General features: G+C 39.6%; 1 protein-coding gene across 3 annotated transcripts in view; it reads left to right on the top strand.

Moving 5' to 3' along the window:
* Nucleotides 1-25,004, top strand: part of USP6NL (USP6 N-terminal like) — a 114,390-nt gene that overhangs the window by 43,667 nt on the left and 45,719 nt on the right. For 2 of the 3 annotated variants that reach the window (XM_036401067.2, XM_036401065.2), the window contains 2 exons: nt 9,374-9,447; nt 11,875-11,957. In XM_036401067.2, the coding sequence (XP_036256960.1) occupies nt 9,374-9,447; nt 11,875-11,957 (157 nt within the window). Of the gene's footprint in view, nt 1-2,643; nt 2,742-9,373; nt 9,448-11,874; nt 11,958-25,004 lie in introns of those variants that run through there. The other variant, XM_036401066.2, reaches the window with a different exon arrangement.

Below are 25,004 nucleotides of genomic sequence, written 5' to 3'. Positions count from 1 at the left end.
GAGCCCTGCCAGATCTTGTCACTCCACTTTGTAAACCTTGTGGGAACTTTCATAAGGCTCATAAGTAGTGAGGTGATGACATGAGCATTCCAACTCAGCTTCCAGCTGGTTAGGTGTAGGTATTGCTGATGGAGTGATCTAATTTTAAGGTTTAATTATTTACATGAAACACACAGAAAAACAAATTGCAAATTAGTACTAAATGGCCGAGTTGTATTTTATTAGAGAATATTCTTTTTTCTGTTTTATTCTGAGTTTTGTGCTTTCTTGCTCCATTAACTAGAAATGGTAGTAGGCTATGTTATTGAAAATAAAATGATAGGCATATTGCAGTAATTGATTAATATTGGTGGTATTTCTGTAAGCCCTTAAAAGCAAGATAGAATTTAAATCAAATACTCTATGCGATACATAGACTCCTAAATTCTCATTTCATATTTTGATGGACTCTGTGGAATATTGCTTAGCAAGGCTGCCTTGATTTCCCTGCTCTTGCTTTAAGTCCTTTGGAGATCACTTTAAAATTGATTTGAGAGGGTTTTTAGTAGCAGTTAATTCTACTAATTTCCAAAGTGACCACTTTCCATTGGTGAACGTGCAGTGTCTCATAGGGAATGTTGCAAAACTGCAAGAGTTCTACCACAGTGAAACTTAATTTTTCATTAAGATGAGAGTTCAGTCATGTTTCTTCAGGGAAGTGAAATCTTTCATATTTTTTCACTCATTACTCCTCATGCTGTAGAACTACAATAGTGTCTATTCTGAATGCTGATTATTAAGAGGGGGAGGGTACATGTGTTTTGCTGTTGCAGTGGGCTTTTTTTAGTGCAGAGCATAATGCAATATATTGATTTTCCAAAAAGTTTTACTCTATCTTTTTGCTTTTTTCTTTTCTTTGGAATAGAGAAAATTTTCAGTTAAGCCAAAATCTCACTTTTTCTGTCTGTAAGTCTGTTGAAAAACACTCACAAAATCAGACATGCTAAACTTGAGACTTAAGAGAAGTATCAGTACAGATATCTCTTGTATAGCTATAGTACATATATATATATATATATGTTTGTGTGTGTGTGTGAGTAATATGGTTTATTGCTGTCTGGGATTAGAAGACCAGCAGTGATGTTAAAAAGCAAATTGTTTTCAAGTGGTGAGGGGGTGAGAGAGTTAACCTGGGACAAATGCTTGTGTTCATTGTGTGTGAGTTCTTGTCATCCTCACCATAAATATGCTCACAAATAAGGAAACAGAAAGGAGCTGGTTTCAGTTCAGTAGTCCTGTTATGAGCAAAGTGGAAGATGATTTCTGTGTATCAAGAGGATTGCTGTTGTGTGTGTCAGCAGTAAGAAAATGCTGCTTTTGAGGGAAATGTGCCTGGTAGTGGACATGGCACTGCCTTAGTCTAAACTCATAGTGGTTCCAGAGACTAAACTATTGACACCTGGGCTTGGGTGGGATCCATGAGCAATAATCACTGGTAAAGACAAAGGAGCTGCTGCTCGTTTCCAGGCTCGGTGCTCTGCCACACGATATGGGGAGGAAGGTTAAAACAATTGAAGGAACTGTTCTTTTTTCAGTCTCTGGGGAAAAGAAAATACTCCAACACACTTGTTCAGATCTCTTGTTCCTGGCATTTTAACACTTCTCTGAGTGCAAGAAAACCACAAAAGGGTTGAGGCTGGAAGAGACCTCTGGAAGTCATCTGGTGCAACCCCGTGCTCAGGCAGGGCTGTACAGAGCTGCTTGCCCAGGACACCTCACGAACATCTCCAAGGATGGAGAGAGATTCCACAGCCTCCCTGGGTAACCTGTGCCAGTGCCACTGATCATCTTTCAGCTGGCTTCACAAAGTGTCTGGTGGTGTGTATGTGCCCTGACTTGCTTGGGTTAGGATATGGAATTGGCTGGTTCCTGGCTGCAGGCATCACATAGCAGCAGAATGGCAGGGTGAGAGAGCGTGTGAGGGCTAAAGTCTGTGCAGGAGAATGGCTTTGTGTGTTTGTTCTGGGATATTTGGTACAGAAATCTGTTTTTCAGGTTTTACTCCTGGATTTTTGTACTTTTATCAACAAAAATGTTGTTGTCAACTTCTGACGTCCTAGGTGTTCCAAGTTCCCAAGATATCTTGAACAGTAAAGGAATTTTGATCAGAAAATATGTAAAATCTCCATCCTTTAAGTAGGGAATGCCAGTTACAGAAATCTAAACTGTATTTTTTACAGGTTACCTAATTTTGTGGTTTCTTAGGTAATAAGCCAGGAAAAGGGTACTTCAAGCCCCATTTCAAGTAAGTCCTTTGAGTAAAACGCTTTTCCTGCAGCACTTGGAAAACACCAGTAAGAATTCTTGCCCAAGAGTAGAACAGTGATGTGTTACAGGAGCCCTGGCCTCTGAGGCTGTTTGTTCAAATCCTTTTGTTTATTATGAGCTGGAATGCAGGGCTGTGGGCTGGGCTGGAGAACACCAGCGTGGTGCCTTCGTGACACTCGGCATTAACAAATGGCATCTTTGTTCCCGCCTCTGCAGCTCCTGCAGCTCTAGAGGGGCTGTGTCTGGAAAAAGGAGCACGTGTCAAGTGGCTCAGCTGTGTGGAGCAAATGCAGCAATTGGAGGAGGAGAACTTTCCCCCCAGTCATTTTTGATAAACTGGTTTAGAATATGGTGTAGAAGCAAACAGATTTACTTCATGAAGACTAAAACAGAGCTCTACAAGGACTGGGAAGAAAATGACAGTCTAAAGACTGGTAAAGTGTTGTGTAAAATTTTATGTACTGGTCTTTAATTGTTTTCATTGTGCTGTTATTATCTCTCATTTCAAATTAGTGATAACTGAGTTTTAACTCAATATTTAGGAATATAATTATGTTTAATGGTGGAAGAAATGTATCTCAGTTAACTTCTGGAAATAGATGTTTCAGAGAAAGTTTTGCTATGCAAAAGGGATTGTTTTTCTAACTAACCAGTTCATTTTATGTTAAAAGCTCTTCTCTGTTTTAGAAATTCTCTTTTCATGAGGAGAAAGTATAATAAATGATGCTTAATCCCTTTTGTTCAGAGCAGTTTCAGTACTGATGTGCAGGTATTTACCAAGATTCTTCCTTTTGAACATGGTGTACCCACAGCAAAATACTATTAAGTGTACGTCATGGCTTTATTTCATTGTTTATGGGAATGAACTGGAAGGAAAATAAACAGCCTGAGTATTTAAGGGACTCTGTGCTATGACCAGAGAGTTTGTTTATTGCTCTGATATGTGCTTTGAATGTGTAGATGCATAGCAGCTGGTGGTGGTGCCTGCAGACAGGAATTTGTGCCAGTGCAGCTCTTTGAGCAGTGGGATGTGTAATGTGCCAACAAGCAAGAATTTTAGTAAAGTAATGGGAAACAAATTAACATTTCCAATTCTTTTGGGGTTTTCAGAGTGCTCTGCAGTTGGTGAGACAATGATGGTAGGTTAAAGGACAAAAAAGGAAGAAATAACTTTTCAGAATTTGGGATAAGGTTGCACAAGATGCTCTTGGTATATTGAGCCCCATGGAAAGAGGCATCACTTCTGAGGGTGCTGGTCTACAGTGGGTGAGCCTGAGCCAGTGTTTGCCCAGGTGGCCAGAAGGCCAGTGGCATCCTGGCCTGTACCAGCAATGGTGTGGCCACAGGACCAGGGCTGTGATTGTCCCCTGTACTCAGCACTGGTGAGGCCACACCTCGAATCCTGGGGTCAGCTTTGGCCCCCTTGTGACAAGAAGGACATTGAGGTGCTGGAGTGTGTCTGGAGAAGGGCATGGAGCAGTGCTAGGGTCTGGAGCACAGCTCCTGTGCAGAGTGACTGAGGGAGCTGGGGGTGTTTATCCTGGAGAAAAGGAGGCTCCAGGGGGAAACTTAACTGCTCTCTACAACTCCCTACCAGGAGGGTGTAGCCAGGTGGGTACTGGAAAGCAAGGAAACCCCCACAAGGGGGAGAAAGACAAGGAGGACTCCATAATATCAGAAGGCTCATTAATTACTTTATTATACTATTCTGTATTATATTACAGGATATTACATTGCATCTAAACTGAATCTGCCAAGCACTCAACTGCACTTAATTGCACAGAATCTCTGACTGTCAGCCCACAGTCCCCACACACACACACACACGGCCCTGACAGGCCAAGGAAACAAAACACCATCACTCTGGGTAAACAGTCTCCATTTTGCATTCTACTTTGGCACAAACACAGGCACAGCAAATGAGATAAGAATTGTTTTGATCATTGTTTTCTCTGCTTCTCTTACTGCTTCTCTCAGGTTCAGAGAATGTGAATCCCACAGGTGGGGATTGGGCTCTTCCTGCAGTAACAAATGACAGAATGAGATGAAACGAGTTCAAGATGCATTAAGGTAGTTTAGATTGGATATTAGGAACAGTTTTGTTCCCAAATGGGTTCTCAAGCACTGGAAAAAGGCTGTCTAGGGAAGTGGTGGAGTCACCATCCCTTGGGGTATTTGAAGGCACTTGGTGCTTGGGGGCATGATTTAATGGTGGGCTGGCAGTGATGGGTTAATGGTTGGACTCAATGATCTTACAAGTCTTTTCCAACCTAAACAAATCTGTGATTCTTCTTAAATGTATGGCTCACCTGTAAGAGGCAGTTTCCTGTACTGCTGCTGATGCATGAGCACTGCAATGTACCTGTACCTGCTGCTCCTTCAGTGTAAGGAACTCCCCGAGGCTCTCAGTGGTACTGATTTCATACTACCTTCAGGAGGGAGCTACTCCATGGTTGTTACCTTTGGCAGGTGAGGTACAGCTTAGTCATTTTTAGGCTGTTTCAGAGAGAACAGCTCTAGGAGTTACAGTTACCCCAAAGACCATTCCTATAAATTGTATGGCTACTTTTGTAGGGACTAGAGATGTGTGCTCAGTGGATTGCACATGGAGATCACTTTAAAAATGCTGTGCCTTATTAGTTTGCAGTTCTTTTCAGTTTGCAGGATTAGAAGCCATGCAGGATTAGACAAACAATTCAAAATACAGGTACTTAGTAAACCTTGTAGAGCAGCAGCTTTTCTTTTTGTGGGAAAGAACAGTATTTTAGTGTCTTCTGGCCATTCCTCCCTCAGCAGCAGCTGAGTTCTGCCAGGCTGTGGTGAAAGCCAGGTGTACCTATGGGATGTGTGTTAGTCACCCCAACCAGGAGCAGCTGAGCTGCTGCCAGGCTGTTCAGCTCCTTCTTGACTGCTGGAAACATAAGGGATAGTCCTGCCCAGTTCCTCCTCCTTTATTCTGGAAAAATGAGTTACTGCAGGGAGTGCAAGATGGATCCTCAGTGTTTAGCTCAGTGATTTAAATGAATACAAAATCACATTGTTGTAAATTTTTCCCCCTACCTTCTCCCTATCCCCACCTTAAAATACCCATTTAAGTGGATTATAGGGAGCCCTTAGGTCAAGATTCTCTGGTGTCTGTAGGTGACTCCATCCACAGCTACTCTTCATCCACATGGAACAGAAGAGAGAAGATGCCATGAAAGCAAGAGTAAAGCAGGATTTTTTTTTTTTTAGTTTCATCAGATCATGAAACCACATCTCTGTTTCTTGCAAAAATCTCTATACTTGAGAAGTTTCAGTAAAATTCAGGATTTAATTTTTACATCTATGTGTAGGCTACAACCTTTTTTTTTTTCTACTAGTGTTTATTTTTACTTGGCTTTGTTGTTTTGCTGTTAAATGTCACTTATGTCAGTTAGTGTCTTCCAGGTAGTTTAGCATTCATTAATACAGCATAATGTTATATATTTTTAGTTTGCATTATGTCTGTTACTCCTGAGGAGATGCAGGACACTTGGAAATTTTCACAATGAAAACAGACATTGGAATAATCTCTCCAGGGCAGTGGTAGATTCCCAAGACTGGACAGCTCTAAGATTCAGCTGAACTGGGTGTTGGACAGTCTTGTCTAGACTGTGCTTTGGCCAAGAAAGCTTGGACCAGATGGTCCTTGAGGTCCCTTCCAACCTGTCATGCTATGATTGATGCTGGGCAGGAATTTAGCTGCTTGTACCTTGTAAGCCTGTCTGATTTTAGGAGGCACTTGAAAGTGCTGTTTAGCATGCCACTGTTGACAGAATTTACCATCAGGTCATTGCTAATATATTTTGCCATTTTTTAGTTCAAATCAGTTCTCTGTACTAATTAATTGACTATATATTAATGTTGACCTCATTTGAGATGGCATTGTTTCCTGTATAATCTGTAATGCTAACTTTTAATTAGTAAATTTAATCAGACTTGTATCATATCTTTAACTGCTTTCACTGAGATAACACTGAACAAAACTGATAACACTTTAGAATACCAGTTATTTGTCTTCAATTTCATAGAGATGCATTTTTGTGCCAAAGAATTTTTCTTGTTCCCATATTTAGCTTTTACTTTATCAGGAATCAATGTGTAATTTCTAAGTTGGAGGTATTTAAAATTTCCTCTTATAAGAAAAATCATGTTTAATGCTTATCTCCCAAAATAAAAGCTCTTGCCCCCATCTCAAGCTGTTTTCTGGGTTTTCAGAATGGATGGATTAAAGAAACATTGAACTATCTCAGTGCAGCTGGAAGGTTAAGATGATTCTGGCAGAAAGCAAAGAGGATTACTTTAAAGGCAATGAATATGATAATTTACACACTAAATGTAATTGAATTGTCATGAGACACAGAACATGCCAAACTTTGATTCACACATTGCTTATGCAGAGGAAGGCATGGGAAGCCATGGCCACATTTTCAGCATAAATCAGGAACTTGCTTTCTGGTGCAAATACAGTTTGGCATTCTCTTAAGCAAAGGTTTAAACTTTTTTCAGCTTACACTGTTACTCTGTCTGTGTTTTTGAAGATCTATGTGTGTCCTTTTGAGCACATTTTAAAATAAAAATAGAAACCATTTTTAGTTCTGTTTAAAAAATGTATCAGCTACATACTATGTGAATGTATTGACTACTGTGTATTACAATATTGTCTGCTTATATTCAGCCACACTCTTTCACTCTTTCTCAAATCTAATCTCTTCTGCTTGGAAATGATTGATAGGATCCTTTTGATCTATTTCTTGAAGCTCAGCAGCAGGTGAGCTTTAAAGTTTAAACAAGGGAACTTTTCTCCACAGCTGTTCATTGGAGAAGTGGAGATTTGGGTCAATCAGTACTTGAAGTTCCTGAAGGAATGTCAGGTTTCTAAGGAAGCTAAAAGTTTATTTTTTAAAAACTCATAATTAGTCTTCTGTAAAGACTTGCTGTAAGCACAGATCTGTTTTACAGAAGGAAACACAATTTAATTTTGGTTACAATTCCTTTATCTTCTTACTTTGAAAGTAAACCCAGGGTTCATCTACTGCTTTTTGTCAGTGTTGTTTTGGTAGCTTTAGTGGGCATTGTCAGTTCAGCAGACGCTCTATGTCCACTAGTAAAGATTAGGAACCAGATTGTTGTAACTGTGCTGGGGAGTGCTGGAATGCCCTGGCAGTGGTGTCAAGTTGTGTCTGTGCCCCTGGCTGTGACAGGGCTGGGGAGGGGCTCTGGGAGCTCTGTCTTGCTCAGAGCTCCCATGGGCAGCCAGGTAGCAGAGCCCTGCAGTGGCTGTAAAGCTGTGTCAGAGAAAAGCAAACCTGAGACCCAACTGCTTTGTGTCTTGAGTCCCCTTTCAGCTTGGGAATAAAGGATCCAGCACCAAAGCACAGGAGGAGCAGTGCCCTGCTTGGACACACCAAAGTATGAGCAATATGAAATTATTCTACTCACCCCTTATCTTACAGGGAGGAAATGATTTGTCAGTCTTGTAGCTTAGAGATGTGAAGCTTCCAAATATAGCAGATTCAATTATTTTTTTTTCTCCCTCAAATAACTGTAAATACACGTGTCCTGCTTCTGCTGCACACTGGAGAAAATGAGAGAGCTCTGTGTATTCTTAATAAACAGGAATAATGTGATTGGCCAGTGATGGTGACAAAGGGGGGCAGGTGAGGGTAACCAAGTGTGACTTCTGGGGATCATAAATGAAAGCTTTGAAGAAGCAGCCAGACCTTCCCTTAGGAAGCTTGGGACAGGCAGTGCTGTTGTCTAAATGCTGGTGCTTGTGTCTGTGGTGGGTCATACTGAGGTTCTCTTAGTGTTCCCCTGGGGAAAGGTGGAGTAAAACAAGCAGAGACCATGGTAAATCTCTAACAGATGGCTTAAAAGGCCTCTTTGGCACAACTTCTTGTCTAAATGTTGAGGAATATGTAGGTAACATTTATTAAAGAAACACTAGGTTTGAACAAATAATTGTGTTAATGTCATACGATAGAAAACTGTAAGACGTAATCTGTTTTTCTATTTCATGGCCCAGATGGTTGGTACGTACAATTCCTAAAGTTCATTATGTTGCCATGAACTAGATAGTGAAAAAACCCCACATGCTTGGAGTTATTTTCATAAGTGTTAGATTGAAATATATTTTAAATCTTTTCAAGCCTTGTTTTATCTGAAGTTCATCGCTTTTTAATAATCAAAAAAATTGAATGCTTAAATCTTTCACAAACTTATTAATTAAAGCTGATTTACCTCATGGGTTTGATATACTTATATTTGGGATACTGAAGTGCATTCTGTTGTTGGATATTCAGAATAACAACTTTTCCTTTCTTGGTGCTCTCTGTTCCTGTCCATGTCCTAGAGATGGTTTCTGCTCAGGGAACAGGACTGAGCAAAACTTGAACTCCACTCATGTGTAAATGCTGCATCTGCAGTGTCCTCATGTCCAGTGCTTACTCTCACACTGTTTTTTTGTTTCTGCCTGTCAACCTTCCTGTTGTCATATCCTTACACTTATTCCAGCTCTGGGTTGCTCAAGTTGCAGTTCTGACACTGTAATGACATCCTTCCCTGTTTTCTGAGAAATAAGTTGTAGGCTATTTCTAAGAAGCCATGCAGTATTTCTTCAGTATTCCAAGATCTCTACAAATCCTGTAAATACTTCACAATTTTGTTTTAAGCCAATAGTGAATGTTTCAGCTTTCTTTGACTATTAGAATGTTTGGGGAACTGCCAGTTAGTGGCCTTTAGTACTTCCTTCAGGTTTTCAGTTTGTGGGTTGCACAGCATTATTTTTTTACTGTGTTTAATATCTACATTGGTGGAAAATCAGAAATACTCTAAACTTAGCAATTAAGATACTGTGCAGTACCTGTACTTTGCTTTGAGCAGTATTCAAGACATATACCAAGGTCATATTTTGCTTTGACACAATAGTTTTGGCATTTCTCTATTGAAGTAGTCTCCCTGAAGTTGATTTTCCAAGTATTTTGCTGCAGTTCTTTTTTCAGAAGGGAGAAAATCTGAACAACATGATTTTAATTCTCTACAGGTGCAGATGCTGAGCAGGATGCTGCTATCAAACTTGCCCAGGAACGAGCAGAGATAGTTGCCAAGTATGACAGAGTAAGTGAACTTTTTAGTCATTTAAAAGACATTTTATAATGAATCTTCATAATATGTCTGTTTAAAAAGTGAATCATGATTCCAGCTAGCTGTTGTTTAAAATATTCTGTTGAGTACTAATCTGGTGTTTAATGATACACTGGCCTCTGTGGGTGAATTAAACTCTTTCTCTATGGGGGATATTCTGGATAATGACTCAATCAACTCATTTTTCAGGTGCATAGCAAGTTCCTTTGGGACTATTTCAGGGAGTGTATTGTATTAGAAGTAGTGAAAGTGGGGTGTTTGAGGATGCTCAGTGTATCTGTGAGATTAGGAGGACTCTCATTTTACTTTTTATTTATTTAATCTTTTGTTATGGTAGTACAAACACTGAAATCATAGCAGAAGAAGTAAAAGATGAGTGAGCTGTATTGTTTTTCCTCTTGTAGTGGGGAGCTAAAGAAATGCCCTGGTCATACCCTCTTTGTTCTTGGACCCCTTGTCAGGAAAAGCCTGGCACAGACTGTGCCTAGAATGCTTACATAGTAGTCAGGTATTTTTGTACCACTTATGGACTTTCTAAGTGTCACTGGAGTACAGAGCAGTAGCCTTGTTTGTGGAGTTCATGGAATGTTTTATGTGCTGGTGATCTGCACAGTGTGCAGTAAATGAGTGGCTCACCTTGGACTGAGGAAAACCTGCTTGTGTGTGGCAGGCTGACACCAGCTGCTGCTCAAAGCTGCTCAGTCACTGCCACCTCAGCTGGGCAGGGGAGAGAAAATGGAACAGAAGGCTCATGAGTTGAGATAAAGGCAGGAACAGATCCTTCACCAGTGACTGTCATGGGCAAAGCAGACCTGAGTTGAGGAAATCAGTTTAATTTATTACCGATCAAATCAGAGCAGGACAATAATAAAATAAACACTGGATCAAAAACATTTTCTCCCCAACCCTCCATTCTTCCTGGGCTTAGCTTTGCTCCCGGTTTTCTCTACCTCCTCCATCTGAGCAGTGCAGGAGGGTGGGGAATGGGGGCTGTGGTCAGTTCATCCCATGTTGTTTCTGTGACTCCTCCTGTGATGGTGTTCACAGGGGTCCCAGGATGAGGGAAGAGATGAGAATGTTGACTCCATGTTTCAGAAGGCTTGATTTGTTATTTTATGATATATATTACATAAAAACTATACTAAAAGAATAGAAGAAAGGATTTCATCAGAAGGCTAGCTAAGAATAGAAAAAGAATGATAACAAAGGCTTGTGACTGACTGAGACGGTCCAGACAGCTGGACTGTGATTGGCCATTAATTAGAAACAACCACATGAGACCAATCCCAGATGCACCTGTTGCATTCCACAGCAGCAGATAACCATTGTTTTCATTTTGTTCCTGAGGCCTCTCAGCTTCTCAGGAGAAAAAAATCTTAAGGAAAGGATTTTTCATAAAACATGTCTGTGACATCCTTCCTGCTTGAGGGTTTGACTCCTTAAACTCTTCCCTTTCTCCAGTGGGAATATCCCTCCCATAGGCTGAAGTTCTCCATGAACTCTTCAGGATGGGTCCTTCCCAAGGGGCTGCAGTTCTTCATGAGCTGCTCCAGCATTGGTCCCTCCATCAGGGTCAGTCCTTGAGGCACAGGAGCTCCAGCATGGGTCCCCCATGGGGTCACAGGTCCTGCCACCACACCTGCTCCAGTGTGGCCTGGGCCATGGCCAGTGGCAGGTCCATACTGGAGCTGGCTTTCTCTGTTGGCTGTGGAGGAGGCTTCCAGCAGCTTCTCAGAATAGCTACCCCTGGAGCTCCCTGCTACTAAACCCAGGCCACACAAACCCAATTCTGTTTGTGTTCTGAGTGGGAGCCTGATTTCACAGCAGTAACCTGTGCATAGCCCACACCAGAAGCAGGTAGAGCTGAAATGTGGTTAAACTTCTGCAAGCCTTTGCAAGATTGGCAGTTGGAGAGCAGGAATGGGACATGTATGAATGCATAATTGAGGGGAAACTCAGTGCTGCATTGACAGCTGCTGCAAGTCAGCATGGACTGTGTCTGCAGGATGTGCTCTTGCAGGGGATTGTTCTGGAAAAATGGACTTGGGAAATGAGTAGAGGGCACTCTGGAGACCTTGATGCATTATTGTGGAGTTTAACAACAGGTGTGGGATTAGTGTGACTCTGGTTGAAATGTATTTTGTGTATAGCAGTGACCAAGAGAGATTTCTTGTGATGAAAACACTGTTTGTAAGGGCTGGGATGGGTGTTCTGCTCTCTTTCTTCTTGATTGGTAGGTTAGGACTGGTGTTCTCCTCCTCCTCCTCCTCTAACCTCCTGCCACCATGTCCCAAAGTGTCCCAAAGGTTATGCTTTCAGTGGGTGAATGCTCCCTTATGTGTCTTTATTAATTGTGTCATAAAATAGAATTTGGCTTTTTGTTTTTTCCTTTCCCCTTAGGGACGTGAGGGTGCTCAGATTGAGCCGTGGGAAGATGCTGACTACCATCTTTACAAAGTCACGGATAGATTTGGCTTTCTACAGTAAGTAGCAAGATTGTAAAGAAAATAAGATTAAAAGTTTGCTACTATGAGTGTTCAGGCTCTTTATTGCATTATCTATTTGGTGAAAGTATTATTATGCCTTTAATAGATATTTTGGAAACTGCTGTGTAAGTGTTACTGCTGGATAATCTTTCACTGTGCTTTTCAATTCAGTTTCTATCTGGGTTTTTATTTCTGTAATTTGATCTTGCATAGGGAGTGAAATGTTTTAAAATATTTTATTAGGGAATGAAAATTGATAGTTTACAAAAAACATATTCCAAGCTGAATTGAAGATAAATTTTGGTTGTGAATAACTTAGTTGGATGTAAACAAACTTGAAGTTCTTGGAAGGATTTATAAAAATATTGTTAAAATGTTTAATTTTAAAAAGATTCCAACACATTAAGGTTACTCAATGGTTGTATATGAGCAAAAGTGTATCTCAGTCCATAAAAGATTAGTATCCTTTGGCTTCATGTATTTTTTTTCTCCTTACTGAAATCTCTGCTGATTTGGGACCTAATACTGAATCAGCTTTTAGTCAGAAAATGCCAGAGGCCACGTGCAGTTCCCCTACAGGTGCCTCCTTTGTAACATAATCTGTTCCTTTTTGGCAAATAGAAGATTAGAGTATTACATTGTATTAGGGCTTTTTGTGGTTGGCAGATGTCAATATCCAGCTTGCACAAACTGAACACAAGCTGACTTGCTACTTTTGATGATACTAGGACTCTCTAAGGTTCTTGGTGTTTGGCATTTTTGTTTGAATACATGAAATGCAGTTCAAATCCAGAAAAATCAGTGATAAGTGGAAAACTTAGTAATACCTATGCAATTCATAGTATTGGGAAGGGGGATGTTTATGTTCTGTTTTTTGGGGGACATTTTTTGCTTCTGTTTCCTTTTTGCAATATTATTGTTTTTACAAGCTATGTGAGCTAAAAGTCATCTTTACCTGCAGACTGCTTGTGCTTCACTGGGGTGAGTTATTTGCTGTGTGACATTACCAGAGATGTGTTTCACACAAAGGGGTCCTTGTGTTGGGAAAGCCCAGCTGCAGCACCACGTGCCTGCAGTTGTAGCATTCCTAATGGATGTCAGAGTTATTTTATTTCTGGGGCAGAGGTCATGGAAGCCACTGCAGGGTTCACCTCTGCCTCCTGAACTTTTCCTGTTACCTGCATTGTGATATTTCCATTTTGATGTGTTAGGTGTAGAAGGTTATTCCTCAAGTCCTCTCCACTTGCTGCTGCTGTTCAGTCATTACCCCAGATGTTCCTCTTGCCCAGGAACATCTTTACTCACCAACACAGAATTAATTCTCTATATAGTCAGCTTCAAGGGATGAAAGCAGAAAGATTTAAATTACATAAAGACTGTACAGGTTAACAGTGTATGCTGATAATCTCTTCACTAATTGTGCCTATTTGTAGCTTATCCATGTCTTGTTACAGGGCAGATTTCACCAGGGAGTGCTCTCAAGGCTGCTTTGTGATTGCTTAAGAGAAATTCAATGTGTTGCAAATGATGTTTTTATTTTCCTGTGAAGAAAAAATCTCTTCTAATAGAAGAAATATAATTAGGATAAACAAATCAACTGTCTGTCCCTGAAATGGCAATTTATATTGCACTATTGATTTTAACTATGGTCTGGGTCATGTGTGCTGTCATACTGGGCCTGCTGTGACAGAAAGGAACTCCTGTTCTATGAGATTTGAAATGCAGCAGGATGTACCAAAACCCTCAAAAGTTTGTCATCCCTGAGAGCCATAATTCCCTACAGTCTCTCAGGTGTTTACAGTGTAAATTAGCAGGCTGATGCACACTGAAAACAAAATCTGGGGCAGTACCAAACTTAAAGTGTCATTGTTAAGGTCTACAGGGATTTGTAATCTTGTTTATATTGACATCTTAAAATACTAAGAGAGGTGTCTTTTGTGTCAGGAGGGTGCTGGGTGTGAGGAACCTGATACAAAATAAGGGCTTGTTTTCTCAAGTACAATAGGCTTTGATTACTATCAGTGGTTTTCTATTTTTCCTGGTCTGTGTCCTGTTTGCAGCTTTCCTTGGCTCTGTGAAGGGGCCATTCAAAGTTCAGCTGATTGTTGGTAGGGCAGAAAAGATAATTTTGAGGGAATGAAGCACTCAGTCTTCATGTGTAACTTGCCACTGGGTAGAACATGGGAGAATGTAAAGAGACATTTCAAGAGTAAATTTGGTCTATGTGGTGTCCCAGCGTCCTTCTTTGTGTGTTAAACTGGGAATTTGTAAACTTAACCCTGCTATTGTCTTCTTGCCATACCAGTAGAAGTGGGCTCAGGTTTTCCTCAGAGAGGACTGAGAGGGAAGGTGACTTTTTATTTACCAGAGGAGAAATTGGATTGTGATTGGAAACAGATAAAACATTTCCCTTCAAGTAAAATATGTCACTTAAACCTGTGTCTAAGACCCTCAGTTGAGGTATCTGGCATCTTTGTTCAATTCTAAGTGATGTAGTATTTACTGTTTACAGGAGTTAGGTCCATCTTTACCCAATATTGTCCTAAATTTTTAGTAGCTGCTGCCTTCAGAACACAATTTAATTTGTTTGCTGCAGTACTTTATTTTTCAGTTCTGCAAATGAATGTGAATGTTCTAGTTAAATTTGGATATTAAAAGGAAAGTGGTGTGGACAGGTTATTAATATTGCTATTTAAAACAAAAAAATAGCTGAGTTAATGCTTAATGAATTTAGGGAACAAGAAAGTGTATTCAGTGAGAAGTAGCAGAGCATTATAATAATGAGACTTATTTGAAATGAATAAAGGGAAGTTTTAGGGGGAAGTTGGATGTAGGAAGAAGGTTTCCAGCAAAGCTAAAGCTGTGAAATAACCTGTGGGGAGGCCCAGGGGACTGTCTCTTGAGATGCTTAACAGCAGAGTGTGCAAAACAAAATGCAGCTAGGAGGAGTTTGTTCAGTGGCACTGACTAAACTGTAGCAGTTTTGAGCTACTCTACTGCAAACATAAATTGTACAGTAGAGGCATGCAGGAACCAGGAAGAGAAGAGTGAAGCTCTCCTTATTAGCTAAATTACAGAAAATTTGGCCTTTACCAGCTACTGTTGTTGCAAGGCTATAGGGAAGTGGTGGCTTGTGGTTTATTTAAGCCATGGGGTGTTGCAGGCAAACCAGACACAACTTGAAGAATTTCTCATAATTTACTGCCAGGTAACATGACATTCTGACTGCTGACTTGGGTGCTGGGTAGGAACACTCCAAACCATAGCCCTGTGTTAGGTGTTTCCTCTAGGGGCCTGTCTCCCCTGTGCCTCCAGGACAAGCTTCCCTTGCTTTTTGTCCTGGCTTAGCCTTGGATCACCCCAGTTCCTTTGGTGGGGTGGCAGGCAGTGCAGGAGCTCCTGCACATGATGACTTCTTTCTGCTGCTCCTGGTTTCTTACTTATTTTCTCCTTCTGCTCCTTGTGTCTTACATGTCTTCCCCACCCTGACATGGTGTTTCTCCCACTCCAGCCACGTTCTCAACATCCCCTTCCATGAGTCTCTTCTCTTAATTAATACAGATATACATGGTATACATGGTTTGTGTGTCACCTGATACACATGGTATATATGGAGTAGTATATTGAATTAATACATCAATTAAATAAATATTCATATAACATGGAATAGCCTATTAAAGAAAGAAACCCTTCACTTTTGTAATGTTTCTTTCAGAGAATCCCACGTCTCAGAGCTTGTCTTAGTCATGACCATGAGAATTGACAGAGCAGACCAGTATATTTTATACAAGCCCAATGTGGTTACCAATAAACCTAAAAATATTTAAAAAAAAAAAAAAGAGGGCAGGAATATCCCTTCCCAGAAAACCTCAGGCATGGTCCTTATTCAGTGCAATTTGTTTTCCAGTAAAGATCCTGCTGCTGATTCCACATGACAGTGCAGGACTGCTGAGCAGTCAGGCTGATGTGAAAAGTGCCATTCAATTTGAAAATGAACATTTTTCCCTCTGAAGTCCAGCACCATTGTCTGTATATACAGTGTGCCAGTGTTTTGATAAGATGGGATGGTTTTTTCTAGAAAGTGCAGGAGATGGAGGCTTTGAGCTGTGCCTGCAGCTGATGGAAGCCCAGCCCCTCTCTGGGGACTCCCACAGGGCTCAAAGAAGGCTTAGCCTGTAATAGATGATTCTGCAATCAAGTATTTTAGGAATGGGAGAAATGCCTAAGATCTCTTCACAGATAGTCATAACAAAAACTGTTGAAGCTGATTTTGGAAATGAAAAAGGCGGAATGTGTTTGGTATTCCTAAAAAATCAGGGGTTTGTTTGCTCAACTTTTCCTTTTTCCTTTTTTTTCCCCCCTCTTGTTGGATATGTTGTATCTTTTTGGTCAGCATTGTATGAACGTTGACCCTGCACCCCACAAAAAAGCAGTTCCTCTCTATCCTATCTTGGAACCTGGCTAAGTTTAAATTAAAATGTCCTCAGTATTTTCAGTGTGGACTGTTCTTTCACCAGCCCTTTTCTTTACCTTGTAGATAAGTTCTATTTGCATTTTTTCTATCAGCAGTCATTGATAAGGGAGTAAATTCAGGGAAAAAGAAAACCTGGAGGAGTTTCTGAGTGTCTTGAAGCTCATAGCAGGCATTCCAGTAATGCCTCAGGATCTGGGAATTCCCCCTTCCCCCTCCTGGAATTACTTAGTTGATTTGGTGCTGCTTTGGAATTGATAAAAAAGTTACTAAAATAAATACCTTATTCCTTGGGTGATAACAAGTTCCCTACTACAGCTAGGAATGTTTTAAAAGGTGTTTTATTTCTTTAAACTGACAGTTTATGTAATGTCCATATTGATTTGTCTATTTAGAAATGACAATTTTATGAGTTATTTTTATAGCTAAAAATTATTGGAGGTCTTAAGACAGTAAAAGAAAGCAAGAAATTCAAATGACAGTGTTTTTACAAGTAAATAAGTATTTTAGCTCTGACTGTCGTTGAAGCACATACCTAAAAATGTATTTTTCATTAATACATCCTTGTCTTTATTTTTTTTAAACTCTCCAGTTAACTACAAGGACAAAATAACTTGATTCCCTGCCCCACATAATGTTAAGGTTGAATGGTCTCAAGAGCATTGGCTGACTGAAGTTTGCAAAACAGCCCAAAGTTTGTCTGTGATCCTGAAGTAGGGGAGAAGCTGAGAACAGCATTTTGCAACTGTAAAGGTCAACACCAGTTGAAAGAGCTGATCCTCTTTGGGCCCTTTCAACACCAGGCCAAAAGTCAGAGCAGGATAAGCCAAATGGCCTCAGTGTTTTCCTAGAATGGCACAGAAAGCGAAAATTTGAGCAAATCTGAGCAGCATCACCAACACAGCCCTGCTCAATGCACTCCAGGTCCTGAGGGGCTCTGTACTGAAATTTGAAAAGCATTGAACAGCATCCCTCTGAAGAAGAAACATCAGCCAGGTTAATTTGTTTTGGTACCTGTTGGAACTATAGATTTCAGTCTTTCAGTCATTTGGGGACCGATCAAAAATAATTTTAAAAAATAAAATGTCCCACACTTTTCATTTTTAGCTGTAAATTAGGATTTATATTATGTGGTCTTTTAAAGCATCCTTGTGTGTGTATATTCTGGATGATTCTTTTATATTTCTCTCTCTGTGTACCACCCAACTGAGAAGGAGGTGTTCTCTTTTCTTTTACAAGAAAACAGTTCAAGATCAGTTTTGCTTTTCTAAGAAAAAGAATATTGGTTTTTGGAATTTGGGGCAGGTACAGCTCAAGTCCAAATTTTACTACTCTTCATTGGGAAATACAGATTCTGACCTAAATACTTGTGGGAAATAGTAAAGCTAAGAAGATTTTCAGAAAGTAGAAAGTGTTTTAGTGTAGAAAGTGTTTTAAATTTTCAGGCATTAATAGTTATGAAATAGAAATAACAGAAGAAACTGCTATTTACTTACTGCAACTTTCCAAAAACTTTCTTCTTTCCATTGTTCCCCAATGAATGCCAGCAACAGAATTGTTCTGGTAACTTTTGGTGATGAGCTGTGAAAATCATGGCAGACATGACATCATTCAAAAAATCAGAGTACTTTTATTTCTTCAGCCTGCACCATATCAGTTCTTTGCAGACCTTGTTATTATTAAGGTTTGTGTTAACTTCTATTAATATTTGTTATCTTATAGCAATAACTTACATTGTTACAATTTATGATCTGACTTGGATGATTCACTTTACACATGTTTTTCCTTTTATTACCTGCTCAGTAAATGGAAACTGGGATATATATTTAGTGTGGCAGATGCTGTTATGGTGATAAATGTTCCAGGATCAGCATAGTGAGACTGGGCAGATTGGAGGTTTATTTTGCAAGGTTGTTCAAGTGGGTTTTTATCCCCTGAACACTTGAGTGGTACAGTAGAGGTAGTAGTGGTAGAAAATACAGATGTGGTCTGCCCCTCACCCCATTCATGAGATTCTCTCCAAAATTTGGGTTAGATTCTTGTGTTACACTTACAGTAGCTCTGTGCTGATTCTGGTGGAATTGTACTAATTCACAGCAGCTGAGAATGTGACTCATACCCTTGGTCTTTATCCCACGAGCCTGTTAAAGCAGAGACCAGGCTTTGAGAATAGTTTGCTAATGATGGAGATTATCACATTGCCAGAGGCACTTTTCAAATAGCAGAATTCATTCTTTCTTTTGCTGACATGAGACCTACCTGCTCTTTTCCATCAAACTTCACTCTTTAGAAAACATAGTGCGTTTTTATTAGCTCCAATGCATTCCTACAGCATGCTCCAAAAATGAGTTAGGGGAGCAAAGAAACTGGGAGCTCAGTCAAGGAATGAGACACTCCATTAAATATCTCCAAATGAAGCTATTGATTTTTTTTTTTCCCTTCAGTATTATTATTTTACCCTGAACTTTTTAACAGGGTGAGCAACCAGTTATCCCCTCTTGGATTCTATTTCTTGGTAATTTGTATGTAGCCTTGCTGGAAAATAGTCCTTGTCTCTGAAGTATTCTCTGTGCATTCCTTAGTGTTTTCTCCTGTGTGCCTGTTGAACCACATGGCCAAGAGCAATAATTCTTGCACAGCTCTCCCTGCTGATTTGGGTGGGTACATGAGTGAATTCTCTCCTGATAAAACTGTGAGGACAGGTCTCTGAGGGTTCTTGGCAGCAAAAGAAGTTATGCTGAGATTCTGGGTAATAGACAGAAAGAAGCATGGTTGATGTAATTTGGTAATAATAAAGTGGCATTCAAAAAAAAATAGGGATTTTATATAATTGTAATTTCCAAGTTTTAGTAGGAGAGTCATGGAATCAAGGTTGAAAGAGACAAGCAGTTGACCCAGCACCATCACTGTAACCCCATAACCACTAAACCAACCCAGTGCCAGATCCAGAAGCCTCTTAAACACCTCCAGGGATGGTGACTCCACCACCTCCCTGAGCAACCTGTTACAGTGCCTGACTGTGGGAACTCAGCACATCACTCTGGACGTCCAGAGTTACCCAGAGAACCCTTGGGGGGCTTGGAAACCCTGGAATGTTGCCAGGAGCGTCTGGTGGCTTGACTTCGATCCCTCTAGGGATGTGCCACCTGTTTGAGGACATGAGAGTCACTTGGGAGTGAATGGTGCAAGAAGGATATATTTATAGGGTGAAATAGAGATTTTAGGGTTTTGGTACAGGGGGGTTATGGAGCCAAGATGGAGGGATCAGGGCGTGTCTCGTCCTTCTTCTTTCTTCTTGTCATCCATTTTCTGTGGTGATGTTGGCACTTGGGGATTGGTCCATGGTGAAGGTGCCTTGCTAATATGGGTGAAAGGTATTGGGAAATAAAGGTAAATATGATGTACGTAGTTTTTAGTACAAAAGGACATGACCACCCTGTGGGTGGTCAGAGTGCCCTTGGCTGCCTTGCTGGTCAGACCTCTGCTGAGCAGACAGAAAATTCTGTAGATAACAAATAATAAACAATCTGAAGACCAAAAAACTGAAGAGTCCAGACTTGTCCTTTGAAGCTGGGCCGCCCCAGAACCACCCTACGTGTGTCTGGGCAGAGACAGACAGCCAAACTGGACACCTGACCACCCTAAAAGTGAATTTTTTTGTTCTAATATCTAATCTAATCTCTTTTGTCTCAGTTTAAAGCCATTTCCTTTTAAGGCCATGAAATATGTGCATCAGAGTTCAAGGAAAGAGCTCCAAGGCTATGAGAAGAGTTGCAAAGTTACTGTTTATGATGACATGGAGCCATGATTCTTAATTTTCTAGGCACAGTAAATATTGCCAAACATGTTAAGTGATGTGGTGATGTGCTGAAATAGCAATGAAGCATTTATTCTTAACAGTGCAATTATAAATGTCAGTCTTATTGCATTTTATTTATGCTGGTCATTCAGCAGGGACTTGCTGTCATTTTCTTCTCAGTGCTTTGTCAGACAGGGTCAGACCCTCTTGTCAGGAGAGTGGCTAAACTCTTCCCTCCCTTGGGAAGAACTGTGCCAAGCTCGGCCTCTTTCAGCTGCCAAAGTCAAATCTTTCTTTTAAAAAAAGTTCAGATCTCTCTTATTAGAGAAAACTTGTGTTTCTCTTTCTCCTCAATATACAAATATGCCTCATTTTGATAGTTTAGAATTTTTCATGAGGCATTATAAAGATTTACCATGGGAACTGCTGAATTCTCTTCTCTCCATTGGAATCTTGTATTATGTGCCATGGATTCTGCCTTCTAATATGTGATACATTTGCCTTGACTGATTTTGCTGCAGAATATTCATTGCTAATCATATTGAGGAACTGCTGTTAAAAAAAAAAAAACAAAAACCACACACGCAAATTTCAGCTCTACTTAACATTCTTTCCTTTTGCCCTAATACACTATGAAGATATTGTCTTTATTTTTGGAGAGAAGTGGCAGTTTTCTTGGGCTGGTTATTGAGATTCAAAATGTTTTTTTTTTAGGTCCATCTTTCTAGCATTAGACAAATCCTTTTTTTTTTTTTTTCTTTCTTTGTATGCTTTCATGGGGAACTGCTTTTACAATATTTTACTTGCATTTCTGTATGACAAAACCTGTTTTGAAAACACAGCAAACACATGATTTATCAGTTAAGGAATTCCTGATAAGTTGAAATGAATCCTTGCTTACTATGCAGTTGTGAAGTGGTGAGGCTGGTTCACAGACCAGGATAAATAGGTAATTTTATTTAAACATCCTTGACAGTGGAAGAATACATTGGACCTGCTGTAAAATTTGCTTAGTTCTGTCCATTCTGACTGAGTTTACTCAGCTCTGCTACCATGGTGAAAGTGAACACTGTTCTGTGAATTTGTCTGCACTCTTGGTGGTGGTTGTGTTGTGAATATTTTTGCATGCATGCATTTGAGCTTGTGTCCAAAAGCATGAGCTGTCTGTGGCAGTTTGCAGTATTTGCTTCCTTAAAGTGAGGTCTTATTTTTGCAAGAGCATGTGGTCAGAAGTGTTGCTTTAGAAGGTGTTTTGGTCACTACAAGGAAGTCTTCAGTGCCTTTGTTGTTCACTTTTTCTCACACTTGGTGTTTTAACAAGTATTCTTTGTCAGTCTGATGGGGAATAGTGATTGTTTTTTCAAAGCTGTTTCATGAAAATTGTCCAAACCAGATGTAGCAAAGGGAGAGGAGCCAGACCTTCTCTCTGCTGGTCACCTGTGAGCTTTGCAATTGTATATATTTGCACATCACTTGTGTATGTAGTGGTGGGACCACCAGAAGGAGGAAGTGCCTAGAAGTTACTTGTCTAGAAGTTACCAGTGAATTTTTCTGTGACTTGGACTGCATATTTCATTTCTTTTGTAACAGTATTTAAGATGTTCTTCTCTTGAGTTTTTTTGTCTTTCCTTTGCCCTTGTGTTACTGTGATGATCTAGTGTGTGGGTTCTTCTCTCACTTTCATTTCATGCATGGTCATCATGTGGAAGGAGGAAATGTTCTGTTGTTTATTTGCTGTAATTCAGAATGGTCTTTTTTTCTTTCCTAAATCTCTGTCACAGTGTTACCCCTTTCTTTAGCTTAGGTTTATTCTAAGCTTATTCTTAGGACTAGAGTTGAAATTTGAATTTTAAATCCATTCTTTCAGCTGAGTTAGTCCAGGCTGTCACTTCAGCAATCCCCTGCAGATATAGAAGGAAATGAGGTGAATGCAATCCTGCAGATTTGATGGCAAACACAAAAATAAGCTGCAGGATAATTCTGCCAACTAAGGACAAATAATGTGTTTTTTTGTTAACAGCTGCTGCTGCTTGATTTCAGTAAAAGATTATCCAGTGTGTACTAGGAATTCATAAAGTACTTCCTTGTATGAAAAGAGCTATTAGGTAGCAGAACTGAAAAAAATGATTGACTATATTAATATGGTTTAATTTATACAACATTCATAAAGAGATATGCAATGGTTTTGAGTTACTGCTTAAGCTCTAAAACATCAGTATGTAACATAATCATTATTACCTCATTTATTTCCTGCTAAATTTAGCATTTCCAGAAGATGAAAGTAGCTGAATGTAGGGAATGGCCGGAGTGTGTTTCACTGGCACAGGTTGTGAAGGATGCTAAAAGGGGGGCAGTTTTTAGAAGTGCAAAGATGCTGCTTCTCATGACCCAGTGAAGGACCCACCAGAATGGGATTGGAGACCACTGAAGGTTATTTCCTCAAAGAAGCAAGTGTAGGTACAGAATGCTTTGAACTTCAGCAGTGAGCAAGTATGTAGTGCTGGAACAATACCATCTTAGGGAATTAATGTTCAAATATGCTTTGCATAGCACAAATTTTAATGCAGATGAAGCTGCCAACATGCAAACCATGGATCGCTGTTAATTTATGGTGGAAGTGATCTGCACAGGAAGGAACCTTTGAGCAGTACTTCAAAACAGGAGCTGTGTGTTTAAGGAGAAAATCCTAGGTGTTTTAGACATTTATCAAATGTAAATTAGAAGCAAGGCATTCTCTTTCATTTGCCTTTTAGACTCTTGGGAGTTTTAAGGTAGCTTAGGCTAATTTTTATCTTTCTATAAAAACTTGATTCTGAGAAGACATTTTTAACCTCAATGTTCATTTATGTGCAATTAAAATGACATCAAAAATCACTAGAAATGGTGATGTGCTCAGTTCAGCAGATTATAAATTTTCTCAAAGGTGTTCTGATTCCATGCTGGGGAAACTTTCATGTTTTCATGTAGAACACACCTTTCCACTAAAAAGAGAGGACAGCACATATTTTTAGCATTTGGCAGTGAAAATACAGTTCTATGTTTTTTGCTATGAATTTTGTGATAATTTTTCATATTGGCAATAAAAACTTAACAGAGTCATCTTTCAAGCAGCCAAGTACTTTACCAAAAAGTCACCATTTTGAGATTTAGTTGAGTTTGATAAAACTTGAATTTTATTTTGTCTCATCTCTTACAGTTCACATTGCTTGAGAGTTTCTGGACAGGAGCTACATGTTCATGGCACTGGGCTGTGCAAATTGGCAGCAACATCCACAGAATCCACAAATAATAATTGCAAATAAAACCTAGTCACAAAATCACATGTGGTCCAACCTTTTGCCAGCATTAAATTCTTTCTTGCAGCATGTTTCCTGATAATTATATTGTGGAATGTCACACTGGCTTATCCCATATGTTAATTAATTGCTTTGGCTTGCTTATTTTAACAAAACTTCTGAAAGCTGTTTTTTAATCTGCTGTAGTCACTACCCTCATACTGTGCAGAGGTTGTTCAGTGAAAATTCCAAGTGAATGATTACAGTAGCAGAGCTCCAATTATTTTGAGAGACAGACTCAGTCAAAATTGTGAGTTTGTAAGTACATTGTGAGATAGAAAGAAGGAAGTGAGCCATAGAATTTTATCTGTGAAAAACAACAGCTTTCTTACCTTCTCCTTAATATTTTCAGAAATCTTTTCCATACATTATTGATTTTGAAGCTAACACTTTTGCTTTAATTTCCTTTGAAGAGCAGGAAGATTAAAGCAGTATTCATAGTCAGGATTCCTCTGCAAATTACCTTGAAGGTGATTCTGTTGCCAAGCCCTGTTGTACATATCCATAATACCCCATGTTGCCTTGACAGCTTTATGTGCCATGCATCAGACACTGAGGGGGAGGCAGCCCTAGTAGAGCACCTTGTTAGTGTGTTTATTGCTGTAGAATTGGTTTCCCAGTGTGAATATACTCATTTTTTTTGTGTCTAGTAAAGCCATAGACTCCTACAACTCACTCCTGACAAATCACACAATTTAAAACTGTACCTGTTTGGGAAGATTTACTTTTTCCTGATCTATCTGGATACTGTAATGGTGCAAGTTGTTACTTCAGCAATCTGAGTTTCATATTTTATAGCAAGACAACTCCATTTGTACTAAAGCTCTTTGTGTTCAGACACCTGTCAAGTGAATTCTTCCCTTCTCATACCTTACCTGTGTATGATCACTCTTACAAATTCATTTCACAACACTTGTAGTTTTGAGTTTTATACCTTACTGATGGTTTTTGTGGATGTTTCCTCACATTTATTGATCATGAAGGTTTCAAAATGATACAAATGACTGTTTTGAAAAAATTTTTAAAATATTTCCTTCAAAACAAGTCTCCTGGGTAATAGCAAGTATGTTTTCCTCATGGATTTAAACATTTAGAAGTGTCACAAATGACAAGCTGAATGCACACAGCATTTGTTTCTTCATGATTAACTCAATGAGGCCATAAAGATCAGTGTTCTGCAAGAAACTTCTCTCAGATTATATTGAAAATGTGACACCAAATATGATTTTGAAATACTTTTCATTTAAAATGAAACTCTGTACAGTGCTATAAGGTGATGCTCTTGCACTTAGAGGAGAGCATGAGAAAATAATTTAGTAGTAGTTTGAGAAAACCTTTTGCATAGGTACTGCTTTGCAGGCGTTGTGAAGATTAAACCTTTTTAATGTCTGTGTTACACTGGGTCCAGTAATATAGAAATATTGAATGTAATTGACTTT

Source organism: Molothrus ater, chromosome 5, assembly GCF_012460135.2.
Source record: "Molothrus ater isolate BHLD 08-10-18 breed brown headed cowbird chromosome 5, BPBGC_Mater_1.1, whole genome shotgun sequence".
NCBI classification, from domain to species: Eukaryota; Metazoa; Chordata; class Aves; order Passeriformes; family Icteridae; genus Molothrus; species Molothrus ater.
This window is presented reverse-complemented; position numbering and strand designations above follow the sequence as displayed.